This window comes from Diabrotica virgifera, chromosome 2, assembly GCF_917563875.1.
Source record: "Diabrotica virgifera virgifera chromosome 2, PGI_DIABVI_V3a".
NCBI lineage: Eukaryota > Metazoa > Arthropoda > Insecta > Coleoptera > Chrysomelidae > Diabrotica > Diabrotica virgifera.
In genome coordinates, this window is record NC_065444.1 from 185,726,458 (window position 1) to 185,744,891 (window position 18,434).

Below are 18,434 nucleotides of genomic sequence, written 5' to 3' on the forward strand. Positions count from 1 at the left end.
TTTTGTCCCATCGTTTACACTTGTCGATCGTCCCAATTCCTATATGATTTGATGCCATTATTACAGGTTTTTATCAAACCACTTTGTCATGATTGCTTCCCAATCGTTGCTGATTATTTCGTGTGCAGTATCACGTCCATGGTTTTTCATTAATTTATCAGCAGTGAAGATAGGGCTGCTGAACCTATTTTGCCACTAATTTACCTACTTTTATAACCCGTTTACTCACACACATAGGCGCCCATACCCATTAGTAGGGGGAACCCTAGCTTTTCGGGAGCTTTAAACTATATATTGGCATCCAAAATGTAATGTGCAACATCTTCGCGTCTGCCCCCTCCCTAAAAATTGTGATATGCTCACACAGTCCACAAACGAGGACATTACTTTTCAGTAAGAATAAAAAGTAAAAAATCAATTTATTGCACTTGCGACTAAGTATTCCACAAAAATGCACCTTTTCAAACATATAATTTTTACAAAGTGTGGGTGAGTCACCGAGTCTAAAAATAAATTACTGTTCTTTGCGCGGTATAGATGTCTGCATAGTGACCAGAACCTTACTAAAACTTTTGCGAAAATTTCTTCTACTTGCCGACAGATTGGGTCTAATGCAAGAATACGGAATATTTAGAGATCCTCTAACGTGGACAACTTAAGCATACACTCATACTATTACAATTTCGTACAACTGAGCACGTAGGCTCATTTGTGGACGCCGTGAAGGATAGGGTTAGAGGTTTTGTCTGTGTGTACTCTTAAATGTGATTTCAAATGACATTTTACAGAAAACTGCTTAAAACAAATTTCACACTTGTGATGTTTTTCTCCAGAGTGTATCACCAAATGTCTTTTCAATTTAGAACTTTCGGAAAAAGCCTTGGAACAAATTTCACACTTGTGATGTTTTTCTCCAGAGTGTATCACCAAATGTCTTTTCAATTTAGACCTTTCGGAAAAAGCCTTGGAACAAATTTCACATTTATGAGGTTTTTCTCCAGTGTGCGCTCTCAAATGTATTTTCAAATAGCTTGCTTGGATAAACCGTTTAAAACAAATTTTACAGGTGTAAGATTGTTCTTCAGTGTGCAATCTCAAATGCAATTTCAAGTTACTCTTCAGAGAAAATTGCTTAAAACAAATTTCACACTTGTGAGGTTTTTCGCCAGTGTGCACTACCAAATGTGTTTTCAAAGAATCTGATTGGCTAAACTGTTTACAACAAATTTCGCACTTGTAAGGTTTTTCTCCGGTGTGTACCATCAAATGTCTTTTCAATCTAGATGACTCGGAAAAATTCTTGAAACAAATTTCACACTTATAAGGTTTTTCTCCAGTGTGTGTTCTTAAATGACTTTTCAAAATATTAGCTCTAGTAAACTGCTTACAACAAATTTCACACTTGTGAAGTTGTTGTCCAGTGTGCAATTTCAAATGTGATTTCAAACTACTGTTCACAAAAAACTGCTTAAAACAAATTTCACACTTGTAAGGTTTTTCTCCTGTGTGCACCACCAAATGTTTTTTCAATCTATATGTTTCGGAAAAATTCTTGAAGCAAATTTCACACTTATGAGGTTTGTCTCCAGTATGTGTTCTCAAATGATTTTTCAAAAAATCTCTTCGAATAAACTGTTTAAAACAAATTTCACACTTGTGAGGTTTTTCTCCAGTGTGCCCTCTCAAATGTATTTTCAAAGAACCTGCTTGGCTAAACTGTTTAAAACAAATTTTACACTTGTGAGGTTTCTCTCCAGTGTGCACTCTTAAATGTGTTTTTAAACTGCTTGCTTTGCTAAACTGCTTAAAACAAATTTCACAATTGTAAGGTCGCTGAAATTTTACATTTTTATTTCCTTCTGTACGTAGACTCATATAGGGTCCTTTATGGGATGAATGCTCAGAAAATGTCTCCATGATTTCCATTTTGTTCTCCTTCCACGCAAAACCTAAAATACAAACCATTTTTTACTAGAGAAAATTGAATTTAGACACAAAGTTAAGCATATTTACATATAATGATTTTACAGACAGAACAATTCTCCCCAATAATATAATAAATATGTTTTAGGCACCTGCGTTTCTGTCTTGTAGATGTGTAAGTTGTACCTTTATTTTAAGAAGCTTTTGGAAATCAGTAAAATGCACAATAAGTCAATCACAACTATCAAATGATACAATATACCATTTTTATATTGTTCTGGGGACAAAAGGTGTATATAGAATCAGATTTAACAAGAAAGAAAAGGGAAATATAAGCAAAAATTAGGAAAATGGCAAAAGAAGAAAAAGACAAAGGTAATACTACGAAGATAGGAAATATGAAACTGGAGATTAATGGGAAGGAGTGGAAATGGGACCATACCCTAATAGCACACGACGTCCAATGGACGTCCAAAATAGGTCCATTTTTGGTCCTAACGTCCATGGACTATAAATGGACGTCCTTTGGACGTCCCATGTTGGACGTCCTTCGGAAGGAATAAATATGGACGTCCTTTGGACGTCCGACGTTGGACGTCCTTCGGACGGAATAAAAATGGACGTCCTTTGGACGTCCGACGTTGGACGTCCTTCGGAAGGAATAAATATGGACGTCCTTTGGACGTCCGACGTTGGACGTCCTTCGGACGGAATAAAAATGGACGTCCTTTGGACGTCCTTCGGAAGGAATAAATATGGACGTCCGACGTTGGACGTCCTTCGGAAGGAATAAATATGGACGTCCTTTGGACGTCCGACGTTGGACATTCTTCGGACGGAATAAAAATGGACGTCCGACGTTGGACGTCCTTCGGATGGAACAAATATGGACGTATATATACTGGACGAAATACGGACAATTCCCTAATAGCACACGACGTCATTTGGACGTCCAAAATAGGTCCATTTTTGGTCCTAACGTCCATGGACTATAAACGGACGTCCCATGTTGGACGTCCTTCGGAAGGAATAAATATGGACGTCCTTCGGACGGAATAAATATGGACGTCCTTTGGACGTCCGACTTTGGACGTCCATACTGGACGAAATACGGACGTTTTATGAACGCTTATATTGGACACATTATACCAATTACGAGATCAAATAGCAAAATAATTCAATAAAATATTAACTTGCGTTAACTTTACGTTAATGAAATACAGTCAAACCTGTCACTAACGGCCACTAAAATGAAAGAACTATTGGCCGATATAGAAAAGTGGTCGTTATTGCCAGTTTTTGTAGCCTAGATATACAGTACAACCTGTGTTACTGGCCACCTGTACTAACGGCCAGTTTAAAAATTCCCCAAACCAATTATATCTAGACTACAAAAACTGGCAATACCGGTCACCTTTCTATATCGGCCAATAGCTTTTTCATTTTTAGCGGCCGTTACTGACAGGTTTTACTGTAATTAGTGTGGGGAATTTTTAAACTGGCCGTTAGTACAGGTGGCCGGTGTTGGCAGGGGGCCGGTAACACAAGTTTTACTGTAGTTTAAATCGATTAGATCGAAAGATTAAATCTTAATTCAAAATTGTATATTAAATTATTACAATTATAAAACTATATAGTTTAATATCCAAAACATGTTTTGATTTCATGTAATGTAATGAAAATCTTATTTGTAAATTATTGGTTACAATGTTTAACAACAGGAAATATTCAAGAATAAATAAAATAAAAGTTTCCCCTAACAACAAAACATTCCAGGAATTCTACTATCAAAGTTCTATTCCGTGAACATCTGATTAAATTATGGCTGGAAAGTTACCACAAGATATTCTATGAAAAGAGTACAATGTCCTCCTGGAGGGGTAAAATTTTCCATACTCTAAAGAGAGGCCATTTACTATTCAATTTGCGTTCATTTTCAAATTTGCCGCGCGAGTATCTATGTAGCGTCGCGTGGTCATTGGTCATCAATTATTTCATTTTCATCATAAGATAACCTAAAAATTTAGTAAAAATTTTGATTGGAAAAAAATGCATCGATAAGGGGGTGAAAAATGGAAATTAGTGGCTTTTTTTGCTGTACTCAACTGTACTGTTTAGTATGCTAGTTTTGGCCACAGTACATGACAGAATCTGTCATGTACTGTGGTTTTGGCTATGGCTGGATCTCTTAAACAATTATGTAAGTATTATAAAATCCGTTTTCAATTTTCTTTATGAAACGAATCATTTATGCATGTATTACCTGTAAATATTTTGATTTTTAATTGTAAAGAATAGAAAAATTACCGTTCATTTTAATTTTTTTTAGAATCAGCTGAAAGTGGTCTACAAAAAACCAGATATAACCAAAATAAAGATATAAAAAGTGTATTGGCTAATTGGAAGAAACAACATTGTCCATGCATAATAAGTTATTACTTTATAAACAAATATTAATACCTAGGAATGGAACCTGGATATAATCATCAAGAAGATAGCAGGAATCCCGACAAACAACTTAAATAAGTACAAGAATATTGAGGAAATCCTCCTCGATACTACTGGGCAAACTAGAAGATTGAAGAGGACAAAGCCTTTTGAACTAGTTTGAGTGATAGGTGATAGTGAAAAGCAGAGCATAGTGCGTGATGTGGCTGTGTATGTTAGAATAGTGCACGATCTTGTTAGATTAGATAAGAGACGCTATCGGGTAAGCTCTTCATTTTAAGAAACATTAGTAATTTAGGTTAAATTAAAATTGCTCATTGGTCAGTTATGACCAGATTGCTTTTTTTATGTTTGGCAAAAAGGGCGTAAGTCAGAATTGCACATTGCTAATGTTTTGATGATTTCTGGACCAGCAAAAAACTGTTGTAGACGTAAACTGTATGTACCAATAAAAAGAGCCGATTTTTCTGGTCCAGAAATCATCAAAACATTATCGATGTGCATTTCTGACTTAAGCCCTTTTTCCCAAACATCAGAGAATTGTAATGTACAAATTCTCCTATCTGATTTTTCATGAATTTTGTAGGAGACGAAAAACCATTTTTAGGATCATCTCCTGCTTTCACATGTAAATTTTGACATGTCTTGTAGTAAATAGATAGTTGAATTTACTACAAAACATGTCAAAAAATATATGAAAACAGGAGGTAACCATAAAAAAGTTTTTAGTCTCTCTTACAAAACTCATGAAAAAACAAATCGGAGGTATGTCACATCAGTGACTATATCCAGGGAATGTCTAAAAAATATACTTTGATGTCCCAAGAACCAAATATAACCTTTATATATATACAGGGTGTAACAAAAATACAGGTCATAAATTTAATCACATATCCTGGGACCAAAAATAGTTTGATTGGACCTAACTTACCTTAGTACAAATGTGCACAAAAGAAAAGTTACAGCCCTTTGAAGTTATATATTAATAGCACCAAGGGCCTTAGAGGCCCATGGCTTGAAAAGTTTGTTTTTTCTTCATTTTCACGTTTCTTTATGTACTGAGATCTTCTCTGGCTTGATATGTGATTTTTCTCCATTCCTTCCTCTTATTCATTTTTCTTTTCTGACCCTGTAACACCATTCTTTCCAAATCTTTTTCGACCTCTTGCTTCCATCTATTTTCCGGTCTTCCTCTTCTCTTTCTTGAAGCTATAGTGTAGTTTAGTACCCTTTTCGGAGTCCTCGTTTTTGGCATCCTTTCAATGTGACCTCGTGATCTAAGTCTCTGTGCCTTTATCACTCATTTGAAGTTACAAAATGAAAAGTGATTTTTTCCAATGTATCGAAAACAATGTGCTTTTGTGCACGTTTCAATTTAATTATTATTGTAGTACCTACCATTTAAACAACGTTTTAAAAACTTTTTTGCCTCTTATTGCTTTTTCGAAAAGTCAATTTTTATCGAAATATTGTGAATATTTGTCAAATCCACCACATATTTGTATATGGTTAAGTACGATTATGGAGACTTGGTAATAATATGCAAACTTATTTATGCTTTACATTTTTAGGTATATTTTGAACCATATTAAAAAAGAAGCCAGACTCGATAAAACGTGCCTTATCGAAAAAATACAAAGAGGCAAAAAAGTTTTGAAAACACTCTGTTTAACTAATGGTACCTCAGTAATAGTTTAATTGGAACATACAACATTTGGGGGGTTTAAAGGAACAAAACCCCCATAAAATTTTTACGTGGACATATTAAAAAAGAAGTCGCAACTCGATAAAAACTGCCTTATCTGAAAAATACTAAGAAACAAAAATATTGAATTTAACTAATGGTACCACAATAATAAAATTGAATTGGAACATACACAAAAGTTTGGGAGGATTTAAGGGATCAAAACCCCCATAAAATTTTTATGGGGTGCACAAATTTCACCATAATTTTTCTTTAAGATATTCCTGCCATAATAATGCCACATGTCACATGTCCATTTTCAATAAAAAATCGCTAATAGTTTTCGATATAATCGAAAAAATCCATTTTCATTTTGTAATTTCAAAGGGCTGTAACTTTTTATGTGCATATTTGTACAAGGTAAGTTAGGTTCATTTGAACTATTTTTGGTCCCAGAATAATGTGATTTAATTTATGACCTGTATTTTTGTTACACCCTGTATATACAGCCCATTACGCACCACCTTAAAAATTGGGCATTTTTGATGTCTCGAATTTCCTAAACCTGTTGTTGCATCTAAGTGATTTTTTTTTATAATATTCTAGCCTAGGCCCTAGAATATGTTACCTCCTTATGCTTGTCATGCACAGGGAGCTATACTGTAATATATATTATATCACATTACTATAGAGAGCGATATGATATAATATACATATATTACAGCATGACAAGCTTAAGGAGGTAACCTATAGCCTAGGCTATAATATTATAAAAACATCACTTAGATGGGACAACAGGTTTAGGAAATACGAGACATCAAATATACCCCATATTTAAGGTGGTGCGTTAATTTCTTGGAGAAGTGTATTGTAATTTAATGTAAATACTGTAATATCCAATAATTGTAATTTGATATAAGATGAAATATAAGTTCCTTAAAAAATATATTTTTTATTTCCCACAATACATTCTCCACAGGTCTAAATATCGTCGCTAGACGTCCACCGAATGACCTTCCAGGACGTTAGATGGATGTTCAGCAGCAAGACATTGGACCAAACTGGGACATCCTATGAATGCCCAAATGACGTCCACCGAACGTCCCCTCCGACGTTAGGTGGACCTCCATTGGACGTTTAACAACTTGGCCTTTGGACCAAAATTGGACGTCCTGTTAAGGTCCAATTCACGTCCCCTAGGACGTCCGATTAAGGTCCAATTCACGTCCCCTAGGACGTCCGATTAAGGTCCAATTTACGTCCGATTAAGGTACAATTTACGTCCGCTTAAGGTCCCATTTACGTCCGATTAAAGTCCAATTTACGTCCGATTAAGGTCCAATTTACGTCCGATTAAGGTCCAATTTACGTCCGATTAAGGTCCAATTTACGTCCGATTAAGGTCAAATTTACGTCCTATTAAGGTCCAATTTATGTCCGATTAAGGTCCAATTTACGTCCGATTAAGGTCCAATTTACGTCCGATTAAGGTCCAATTTACGTCCCCTAGGACGTCCGATTAAGGTCCAATTTATGTCCGATTAAGGTCCAATTTACGTCCGATTAAGTTCCAATTTACGTCCCCTAGGACGTCCGATTAAGGTCCAATTTGCGTCCGATTAAGTTCCAATATACGTCCCCTCGGACCTTAGATGGACGTCCAATGGACGTTCGGTAGCGCGACATTTGGACCAAAATAGGACGTATAAAGGACGTTCCTCGGACGAAAACGGACGTCCAAAGGACGTCCCTAAAGTCCGTGAAGGACGTCCAATGGACGTCCATTGGACGTCCTTGTGCTATTAGGGTAATAATGAGAAAATTATACAAATTCACAGAAATATCGGGGAAAGGACTCCAAAAGTAATGGAAAATAATGAGACCGGACCCACAACAATGACGACCAAGGCAATGAATGGGAAAAGCGATAGGGAAAAAGATGATGCAAAGGTAAACAAGGATGAAAATAAGAAGAAGGAGAAAGGTAGATTGCAGAAAAAAGGAGAGATAAAAATGAGAACATGGAATGTGAGAAGCATCAATGGAAAAGAGGAAGAACTGGTAGGAGAAATGATAAAACAAAAAATAGAAATACTAGGAATAACGGAAACGAAGATGAAAGACAAAGGTCTTAAGAAAATACACAAAGGATATTGGTTACTTTGGGTAGGAGAGCATACAAAAGAGAGAGCAAAAGAAGGAGTCGGGTTAATAATGGCACCGAATAGACTACAACACGTTATAGAAGAAACATATGTTAACCAGAGAATATTATCGGTGAAAACGAAACTGATGGACGAAGAAATATGGACAATAATAACAGCCTGCGGAGTAAATGAAGATGCAAGAAAGGAAGAGAAAGATAAATTTTTCGAGGAGCTCCAAATGCAAATTGATAATGGGGAAGAAAACATAATTGTAATGGGAGATCTAAACGGTAGAGTCGGAAACAACAACAGCGGTATAGAGGAGTGCATGGGAAAAGAAGGAGAAGAAATACTTAACAGAAATGGTGAAAGAATAATAGAAATATGTATGGAGAACGAAGTGGTTATAACAAATACAAAATTTAAACATAAAGAAATACACAAATACACGAGAGTACAAGACAGCAGAAACGAAAAATCAATCATAGATTACTTTTTGGTAAGCAGCAACAAATAGAAAAGAGTACAGGATACGAAAGTGAAAAGAGGCTCAGAGATTGGCAGTAACTACCATCTAGTAATAATGAGAATGAGAACAACAGAGGAAAAGAAGAAAAGAGAAGAAAGGTAGTAAACGAAAAAATAAAAAGTAAAAAAAAACAAATTAAAAGAGGAAAGATGTAAGAAGAAATTCCAAGAAAAATCAGATAATACTTACTCTGAAAGGTAGGGCAAAAAATACAAATATAGAAGAAAAATGGGAATATCTTAAAAACCAGCATAATCAAAGCAGCTGAGGAAACTTGCGGGAAAGCAAAAATAGCAAACACTAACATGAGGAGAACGGAATGGTGGACGGAAGAAATACGAGAGAAAATAAAGAACAAAAGACAAATGGAAGAGATACCTAAGCACAAAACACCCGGAAGATTACGAGGCATATAAAGAAAAAAAGAAAGAGGTTAAAATAGCGGTGAAAGCAGGAAAGGAAAGGTCATGGGAGAGATTTGGACAAAAAATTGTAGGGAAAACCAAAAACTCTTCTACGGCGCATTAAAACAACTCAGATAAAAGAAAGAGCACACGATGCCGAATATAAAAGACAAGAATGGAAACGTACTAACAGAAGAAAAACAAATAATGTAAAGATGAAGAGAACATTTCAAAGAGCTAACTCATGCAGACACGGACAACATAGGGGAGATACAAGAAAGGAATGAAGAACAACAAATGGAATCCATAACAAGAGAGGAATTAGAGAAAACAATAGAAAGAGTAAAATTGGGCAAAGCATCACGCAAGGATCATATCACCCCGGAAATGAATTCATGGGGGCAGAGTGAATGGATAACGTGAAAGAACTAATGAATGATATCATAAATAGAGCAGAATTACCAAAGGACTGGAAGAAAAACATTATATTACCAATACACAAAAAGGGAGACAAGAGAAACTGTAATAATTACCGAGGTGTCACCATATCAAGTATCCCTGGGAAGGTATTCGCAAGAATAATAGAGACAAGAACAAAAACCCAAATAGAAACAACTATGGAAGACACACAGTGTGGATTCAGGAAGGACACAAGCTTGCAAGACCTAATATTGACATTAAGACAAGTGAGAAGGTAATCAAGAAGAATAGAGATACATATGTGCTTCATTGACCTGGAAAAGGCGTTTGACAGAATCCGAAGAAAGGACGTATGGAAGACACTAAAAGAAAGGGGAGTCGACAGACACATAATAGAAGTAATAAAGGATATGTACAGGTGAACAGGGATCTCGTGAAATGGGCGGGGCTTGTACTGCGCAGACAAAGAAAGCCTTCGATCAGAAAAAGATGAAATTTACTCGAATATTACCGCTTTGTTCGTACCGCAATGTTGCCAATATGTGAATGACCACAGTAATATTGGGTATTTTTAGTATGATATCTAAAGAAATGAGTTTTAAATAATTGACACTCTGCATGACGTGTAGATTCATAATCAGGTAAGAAATGTTTAAAAGATTGTATAGAATAAAAGGAAAGCACTTTAATGTTAAAAGATCCTATTTGGAAAACTGTATTACTGATAAGTATTTAACGATTCAAAATAAATATTTAAATAACGCAATAATTTTATCATTTTTACTATCATTTTAATATTCATTTTATTTACATTCATTTTAATACAACAGTAAAAAATTCGGCAAAATTATTTTATTTCATTTAAAAGGTATGTATAACATTATCTATTGTATAATATTACTGAAAATTCTGAAACAATAATAGCATTAATGAGTAACGTTGTTTGTGTTGAGTGAATGTATGTTTCATCCATATACACTACAGGGCGATCTTCTTCTCTGTACTTATTAACAGCTCTTAAGTAGTGTATAGGTACGAAGCTTATGGATGTCATATCTTTCCATTAGAAGTCTTCGATTTGTTTTTGATTTTCTCCAACGGAAACCAGTGTCTCTTATAATTAATCTTCTAAAATTTCTTAAAAACTACCTTGATTGCCTCAACCATCTCTGAATTTAGACAGAATATTTTTTAGCTGAGCTGAGGTACTTATGCATCGCTCGTATGCAAATATGAATAATACGCCTTAACACCTCTTTGTCAATGTCTTCAAAAGTTTGCTTCTTTTTCCTGTTATAATGTTTTCTTGGACAGGAAAACGAGGAGCATTGTCCTGCAATTACATATATTCCATTAGTGCCAGCATAAAGAAGCCGCTATGGATACCATATAAAATATGGTATAGGTATTTGTTTACTACTTTCTACAAGACATAACTTAGTCAATTTTAGTTTAACTGGGACTCTACAGATTATTGTACTTTTGGAAACACCTGTCGCGTCTACCACATGCTCTTTTATGCTATGATGAGGTATTGTGACACCTTCTTCAGCTTCCTTTTTCATGGAGGCTAACATATTAGCATTTATTTCTCGACTTTGACTATTAACAGGTCGTCCGGATAATTTAATTTTAAGCTCCATGCTACAATTAAGGCCATGATAGCCAGAGTGACCTAACTAATTTTAACATTACTTTCTATAATCAAAGAAAATGATCAAAAGCTAGCAATGTCCGATTGTTTTAGTCGTTTTATGTTGACCAAGAATCATTACTGGTCAACACACAATTACTAAAACAATCGGACATTATTATCTTTTACTTACCTTCACAGTTTTTAATTTTACAGTTCCAAAAAGAACTTTTGCATAAAATGAATAAAATTAAAATAATTAAAACAGAATATACAAATACAAAACGTACAATAACAATACAAAAAAACGAAAAAAAAAAAGAATAAAATCAAATTTAAATACCGCGAGCAAAAGAAACACTGCAACACTGTAAAAATTCTGAGGAGATCGTTCTGTAACGTCTACTAACGAATGGCTTTGCTCCACTCCCATTTTCAAATTTGTTTCGGCGCAGTGACAACTTTATTTCACGGGATATCTGTTGGCCAGTACAAAAATAATACAAATACAGTAAGAACCAATAACGAGGAATCCAGATAATTTACTACAAGTCAAGGCGTCAAACAGGGATGCGTGCTGAGTCCACTGCTGTTCTCAGTGGTACTGGATGAAGCGATAAAGAAAGCCAAGAGAAGAATGAGAAAACTAGCATTAGGATATTGGCAAATGAAACGGACTCAACTATCGGAGCTACTATTTGCAGACGACATGGTATTGATAGCAGAAAACAGAGAAGACTTAGAGAACAATCTTGAAATCCTAGAAGAAGAACTATCAAACAGAAATATGAAAATTAATACAGAGAAAACAAAAACAATGATAATTTTAAATACGAGGAAGACACACGCAATAGAATTAGACCGGAAACAACTAGAGCAAGTGGAATATTTTAAATACCTAGGAGTAATAATCGAATCAAATGGTAAGCAAGACATGGAAATAAACGAGAGAATGGGACGAACAGGAAACTTATTTAACACTATGAAAACAACATTTTTGGGGAAAAAAGAGATACCGGAGAAAGTAAAAACGGCAGTCGTTAAATCAGTAGTTATACCAACAATCATGTATAGCAGCGAGACATGGACATTGACGGGGAGACAAAAATCCAGAGTCAATGCTATGGAAATGAGGTTCCTGAGGAAAATAGCAAACAGAAAGAGGACAGACAAAATACGAAACGAAACCATTAGACAAAACCTAAAACTAGAACCAATCAATGAAAAAATAGTGGAGGGACAACTTAGATGGTTCAGGCACGTGTGTAGAATGTCGAACGAGAGGCTAACAAAACGAGTGTTCGAAACGAGAGTGCACGGGAAAACAAAAGAGGAAGACCAAGAGTTATGTGGGTAGATGAAATCAGGAAAGAAGTCGAGAAGAAGGGATTGGCATTGGAAAGTGCAAGAAACCTAACGCAAGATCGGAAAGCATGGAGACTACAATGTCAAACTCAACTCCACCAGCCTTACACCTAAAGGTAGAAAGGCTTAGGACTAAGTAAGTAAGTATATTGTTCTGAAGCTATTTCTTTGTGGCATTTATGTAATTTATTATGGGAAATAAGCCAAAATTTAATTTAAAAAATGATTTTATTCGTGACTTTCAACTCGGACGTCGTTATCAAAATACAAAATATTACTAAATTAAACAAAAATGTTGTTGTTTAGTAAAAAAATTCTTCTAATAATTTAATTTGATCTAACTCATTCATATCGGCATTCAGACATAGGTATATTACACATTTTTAAGTAGAAGACTTTAAAATGATATTGGCAATATTTATGAGTTGCGTTCCTGGGACGACTTTATTGAAAGATAGTTCATTCGAGTACATGAAACCAACTTTAACTCAAGAATATCTGTCACAAAAAAGTCGTAGCATGTGATTTGTCTTTAAAAAGAAAGACACCTACATGCAATGGTGACAGTAAAATTCTCGTGTTAGTGATTCCATAGTAAATAACAAGGAAAAACCAGGAAAACCGCATGATACTATCCCGACAGTGTAAGTATTTGGTCTTACATTCAATTTACTCTCAAAACTAACACCAAACTTCGATTTTATGTTTATGTTAAACAAAAATTAATTTCTTTATATGTAATGATATTTATAGGAATAAGGACAGCTGTGTTGCTCTAGAATAAAGTATTTTATTAAAACATGTTTTAATACAACATTTACAATATTTACCTAGAATAAAGAAACGACATTTAATGTCAATATTCCCAATCTATGATTATTTCTACAAATAAGAGAAAATAAAAGTTTCATAAATGGTTGACAGACGTCGATCAATCTCTCCACAGCTGGTGACGGCTGAGCGGGCCAGGAGTGTGTTCGGAATTTCTAACGTCGGCTGACTGTGTTCTAATTTGAGATGACGCCTTGGAGCACAGCAATATTGAAATGATGAAAGTATTGTAGTTTCATTACATTTAAAAATAATTTTAAAACATGGTTTACTTACAATAATAAAAACTATTTTTCAACATTTTCTCTGCGATAAAGTTGAAAATTCAAGTTTGTACATTATTGCAATACATTTTAATAATTATAAAATTAATGAAACAATTCTAAATACCATTTTTAGATCAAACAAATTGCCAAATGCATGGCTTTTACGGGAAACGTAATAAAGTAAATAGACCAGAAGTTAGCCCCAGTTTTATTGACGTAATTCTAAAGGAGTATAATCACCAGTATAATATATAACTGTGTGTATATGACAGTAATATTGTTGTTTTTAGTACTTTTCTTTACAATTTCATCATATTTTCTCACCTTTTAAACCTTCTTTGGACTTCTACAAATGTTTAAAAATCCAAATGTCATTCTGGAGCTATTATAAAAAAGATATTCGCAAAATTAAATTCCGACAGAGGGCGCTAAAAATTCAAAGATGGACGATAACTGAAGGAAAACAAACAATTTGTCATTCGATTTCGAAGTCAAAACGTTGAATATAAATCATTTGCATGGGTTTTTTGCCTAAGTAACCACTAAGCTTTACACTAAGACATCTTATGGGTTAAAGAAGACTCAAATTATGTTTCATCTGTATGCATTCATTAAAATTTGATGCTAACTACTGATTTGTTTTTACCTTTTTTTCATAAACTAGAAACTATCAATAATTCAAATATTTGCATCTGCTATAATCATAATTTAATGTAAGGAACTCTTACAATGCTTTCTTATTAAGCTATCGATATCGACGCTGCCAAGCCAAAACGGCATAAACGCCAAAGTGTCCACTTTTTAGTTAGCTGCACTAAAAAATAGGATTTTAATTTCCGCACCAGACAGTCAACGCGGAATAATCGCAGAAAAAGTGAAATAGGTGTAATATAGGTTTAAATTTTTTATAAACGCCAGTCTAGTCACGCACGTGAACACCGATTGACATAATCGCCAGTGCCCGTAAGATTATCATTGTGTACATTTCGGTCCAGTAATAATAGTAATGGTATGTATTTTTACAATTTTTATGGATAAGTAACATGGTATTATCTACCTTTGCAATATTTTTAATTTGTATTGATTTTTGAAGCGTAAACACACTGAATTTCTTTAAAAACTATGAGGCGTTTATGCCAAAACCACATATTTACATCGTGGTTGACGCAAGTGCCATTCCTCAATGGTGTTCTTATGCAGGTTTCTTATTTAAAAATTGCGCAAATAAAAAGTTTATTTTAAAATATTCTATTATAACTTTGTACTAGTGTGATGAACAATTCATTTTGTATTACAGCATAGAGTTCAAATCAATTTTATATAGCTAAAAATGGCGATCGATTTTTGGCGTTTATGTCATTTTTTTGTTGCAAATCAATAGCAGAAGTAAAAAATAATGGCCTTACTAAATGAAAATAGAACATATACCGAATCAGTACAAAATGATATACTGACTGACAATAATCCCCCTATATTTCCCTTAGAGGTTTATGACATTAATAATGCCAACATTGCAGAAGCTTTTAGCAATGGCATTATCATCTTTGAGGAACCACCAGACGTTGCAGTAGAAGAAGAAATATTTAGTCACGATCTCACATCATGTTTCAACTTAGCAGCAGATAATGGTTGGGATGCCGGTATAAGTAGTGATCAAAATAAGGAAAATACAAGCAATCAAATCAATACGGATGTTGAACCAAATATTGACAGTGATTATGAATTAGAATCCACTACTTATTAGATATCCACTTTTAAGTACAGTAGACTCGCGATTATCCGAGGTAATTGGGACCGTGACTACCTCGGATACCGAAAAACTCGGTTAACACTGAAATCGGTTATATTGATAGAAAAACAAGTAAATAACCATAACTGTGGATATTTTAATGACAAAACTAATACAGTACTGTCTATAAAAGATAAAAACATTTATCTTATTAATATTACTGTTTAAAAAGGTCTTTGATTGATTTTTGCGTAAGCTTCAATCCTCTTTTTGAGGCGGCAATGTTGCACCAAGGTTAAAAGTTGTAAGTCGCCAGTTATGACTCTTGCCTCGGTTAACCGAGGGACTCGGATAACCGAGACTCGGATAATCGCGAGTCTACTGTATTTCATATTTACTTTTAAGTATTTCATCCTAGCACCAAAACATGTTTAAAGAATTTAAGGTTTTGTTTTTAACTTAGAATGTATTTTTGATTAATAAAAAATAAACCCTACAAAGTAGTAAAATATGGTATACTTACAGATAGAGTCCATTATAATTCCAAAAACATGAAACACATGTTTGTATAGTACATCTAAATTATGTACAGTTGTACACAGTATTGTTTATTTCTTGGTAAAAAACTCAGTCAAAGTGAAAAAATGTTTATTTTGTCTGATGAAAATCGGTCCGGGTTAGCCGGACTTCCGGGTTATCGGGGGCCGACTTAACGGGGTTCCACTGTATTTTGAAATAAAAAAAATTCCCTATATTTTTCGAATAAAAAATATATTCTGAAGTTGATGTTTAGTAAAATACCGTCTATTATGTGTAATTCCAAGTAGTTTTACTCTAATGACGTCGACTTTGCAAAGTAACAAGACACTTACTCAACATACACACTACACATGACACTAATACTCATGTTGTGACTGGCTGAATAACATAAAGTCAATGCCAAAAAAAAGCTTACTTTTTTTGTTAATTGTCATTTTTGACCTGGGGTCACTTACCCCCCCCCCCCTTGGTCATCCGTGTAACAAAAAAAAGGTTGGTCATCAGAAGGTTAATTTAGTTAATTTTAGTTAATAAAATCCTAACAAGGATTAGACCTTACATAAAAAAATATAAAAATTTTTAGGAGTCTCTAAAAAACACTTATTTTGCTCTCCTAAAAAGTACCACTTTTCACATTCGATAGTTGGAAATGGCCAGGACGATATGCAGAACCCTAATACTTTCAGTTCTAATGTACAATTATGAGGTATGGGTGAACTATAAAATTGGATATAAAGAATATCCATTTTCTTCAGCCCACGTTATGCAGGTATTGAAATAATTAAATGCTGTATCTGGTTTTGTTTTTACAGTTGTAGTAGTTGGTGGCTCCCATATTTCTACTAGCCTTTTTTCTGGTACTGCTTCAAATATCTCTTTATCCAGATTATCTTCTATTCTAATATGTAAGCTTATTAAAACATAATACAGTGGAACCTCGATTATCCATCTCTCTATTAACCATCACCTCTGTTAACCGTCAGAGTGCATACATAAGTTATATTGACTACATAAGTAAAAATTTAGTTATCAATACATTTTGTTTAAGCATTGCGATAAGCCAAACGAAATTCGTTGAAATGTACACATGCAGTTATGCCACTACCGCATTTTTCATGTAAATAATTTTTGTTCTTATTCAGGACTCTAGATTAATTTTCAATTTCAATAGGTGATAAATGATAACATGCTTTAGAGTTCTATTTTTAGAATCACAAGCCATTAGATATGATGATTTTACGTCGATTAAAAAATTCAGCTATTGCAAAATGTGAAGTAACAATAAAACAAAGATTTCAGAATATTTTAAATCAAATTGATTCGACTGTACTAACATAAATCCGTATTATATTGTCAAATAAAACATATAAATACAATTTGAGAGTTATAATATGTACTATGAATTTTTATTTTTTTTATGTTCTGTTAACCGTCTTTTCGATTATCCGTCATACCCTTGGTCCAGTGCCCTGACAGATAATTAAGGTTCCACTGTATAAGTTTCAAATTAAATTTTTTTAAGGCACTGCGTTGTCACCATCCTGAGAAATAATATGGGTGAAAATTTATTTTTATACAAGGACTTTACTTTTTGAATTCTTGACCCATCAGTTGTAATAAAGAGGTGCAGTTTGGTAATAGAAAGATAGATTGGATATTCCTATCACTCACTCTAAGTTCACGTTCATTTGGGTGACCTAAATCATTGTAAAATACAAGTAAAGCTTTTAATAAGCAAGTTGGATCATAAACTTCTTCACTTCTGGGACAATGTCTTTATGGAAACATTCAATAAATACCTCTTTTGTGAACCAAACTTTAAAATTGTTTCTTGCAGCAGACTGACAGAATAATGCTTTTAATAGTTCTGGGATTTTTAGCTTTACCAATCACGAAACAATCCAATTTGTGTGTTTGAGTACCATTTAAACACAGTATAAAATGTAATTCTATCTTTACTCAATTTACGAACTAGGTGCGCTCTCTTCTTTACAGGATACAAAATGTGTGTATAGTGTGTGTTTTGTTTTAATGGCGCTGAAGCTAAGCCAATTAGCCAGAAGATACAAATGTTTTGTTTTTTGTTGTTTGCGATTTGTTTGCGATGTTGTTTGCGATTTTTGGCAACATAATGAAAATATTTCCCTACTATTTACTTACTTTCTGTGGTTTTTTGTTTTTCTTTAAAACAGGTAACTGTATTTCCATCCTGTTCTATTTCAGTCTTTATTGGAAATTCCTTCAAAGCATAATCTGTACTTTCTACATTGGATTCTTTCTTAATTTCATATTTAAAGTTATCCAAAAGAGCATCATCCAATATATTATTCTCTATTTTTACTCCACACGTCTCCTCACTGATTTCTTGTTTTATTACTTCCATTTGGTTAAAATTTATTTCAATTAATTTTAATATAATACCAAATATAATTTTGGTTCTAGTTTACTGAATGGGTAGACGGATTACGGATATGAAATTTATACCAATGAATTCTGTTTCACTTACTGATAATTG

At 34.0% G+C, this 18,434-nt stretch overlaps 1 protein-coding gene across 1 annotated transcript; it reads right to left on the reverse strand.

The window, feature by feature from the left end:
* Window positions 1–400: 400 nt before the first annotated feature.
* Window positions 401–18,347, reverse strand: LOC126880318 (zinc finger protein 664-like). The gene is made up of 2 exons (XM_050644124.1): window positions 18,080–18,347; window positions 401–1,949 (listed from the first exon to the last, which is right to left on the reverse strand). Exons 1-2 carry the CDS (start codon window positions 18,300–18,302, stop codon window positions 706–708), a joined length of 1,467 nt encoding a protein of 488 aa, XP_050500081.1. The 5' UTR covers window positions 18,303–18,347; the 3' UTR covers window positions 401–705.
* Between the last annotated feature and the right edge of the window lie 87 nt (window positions 18,348–18,434).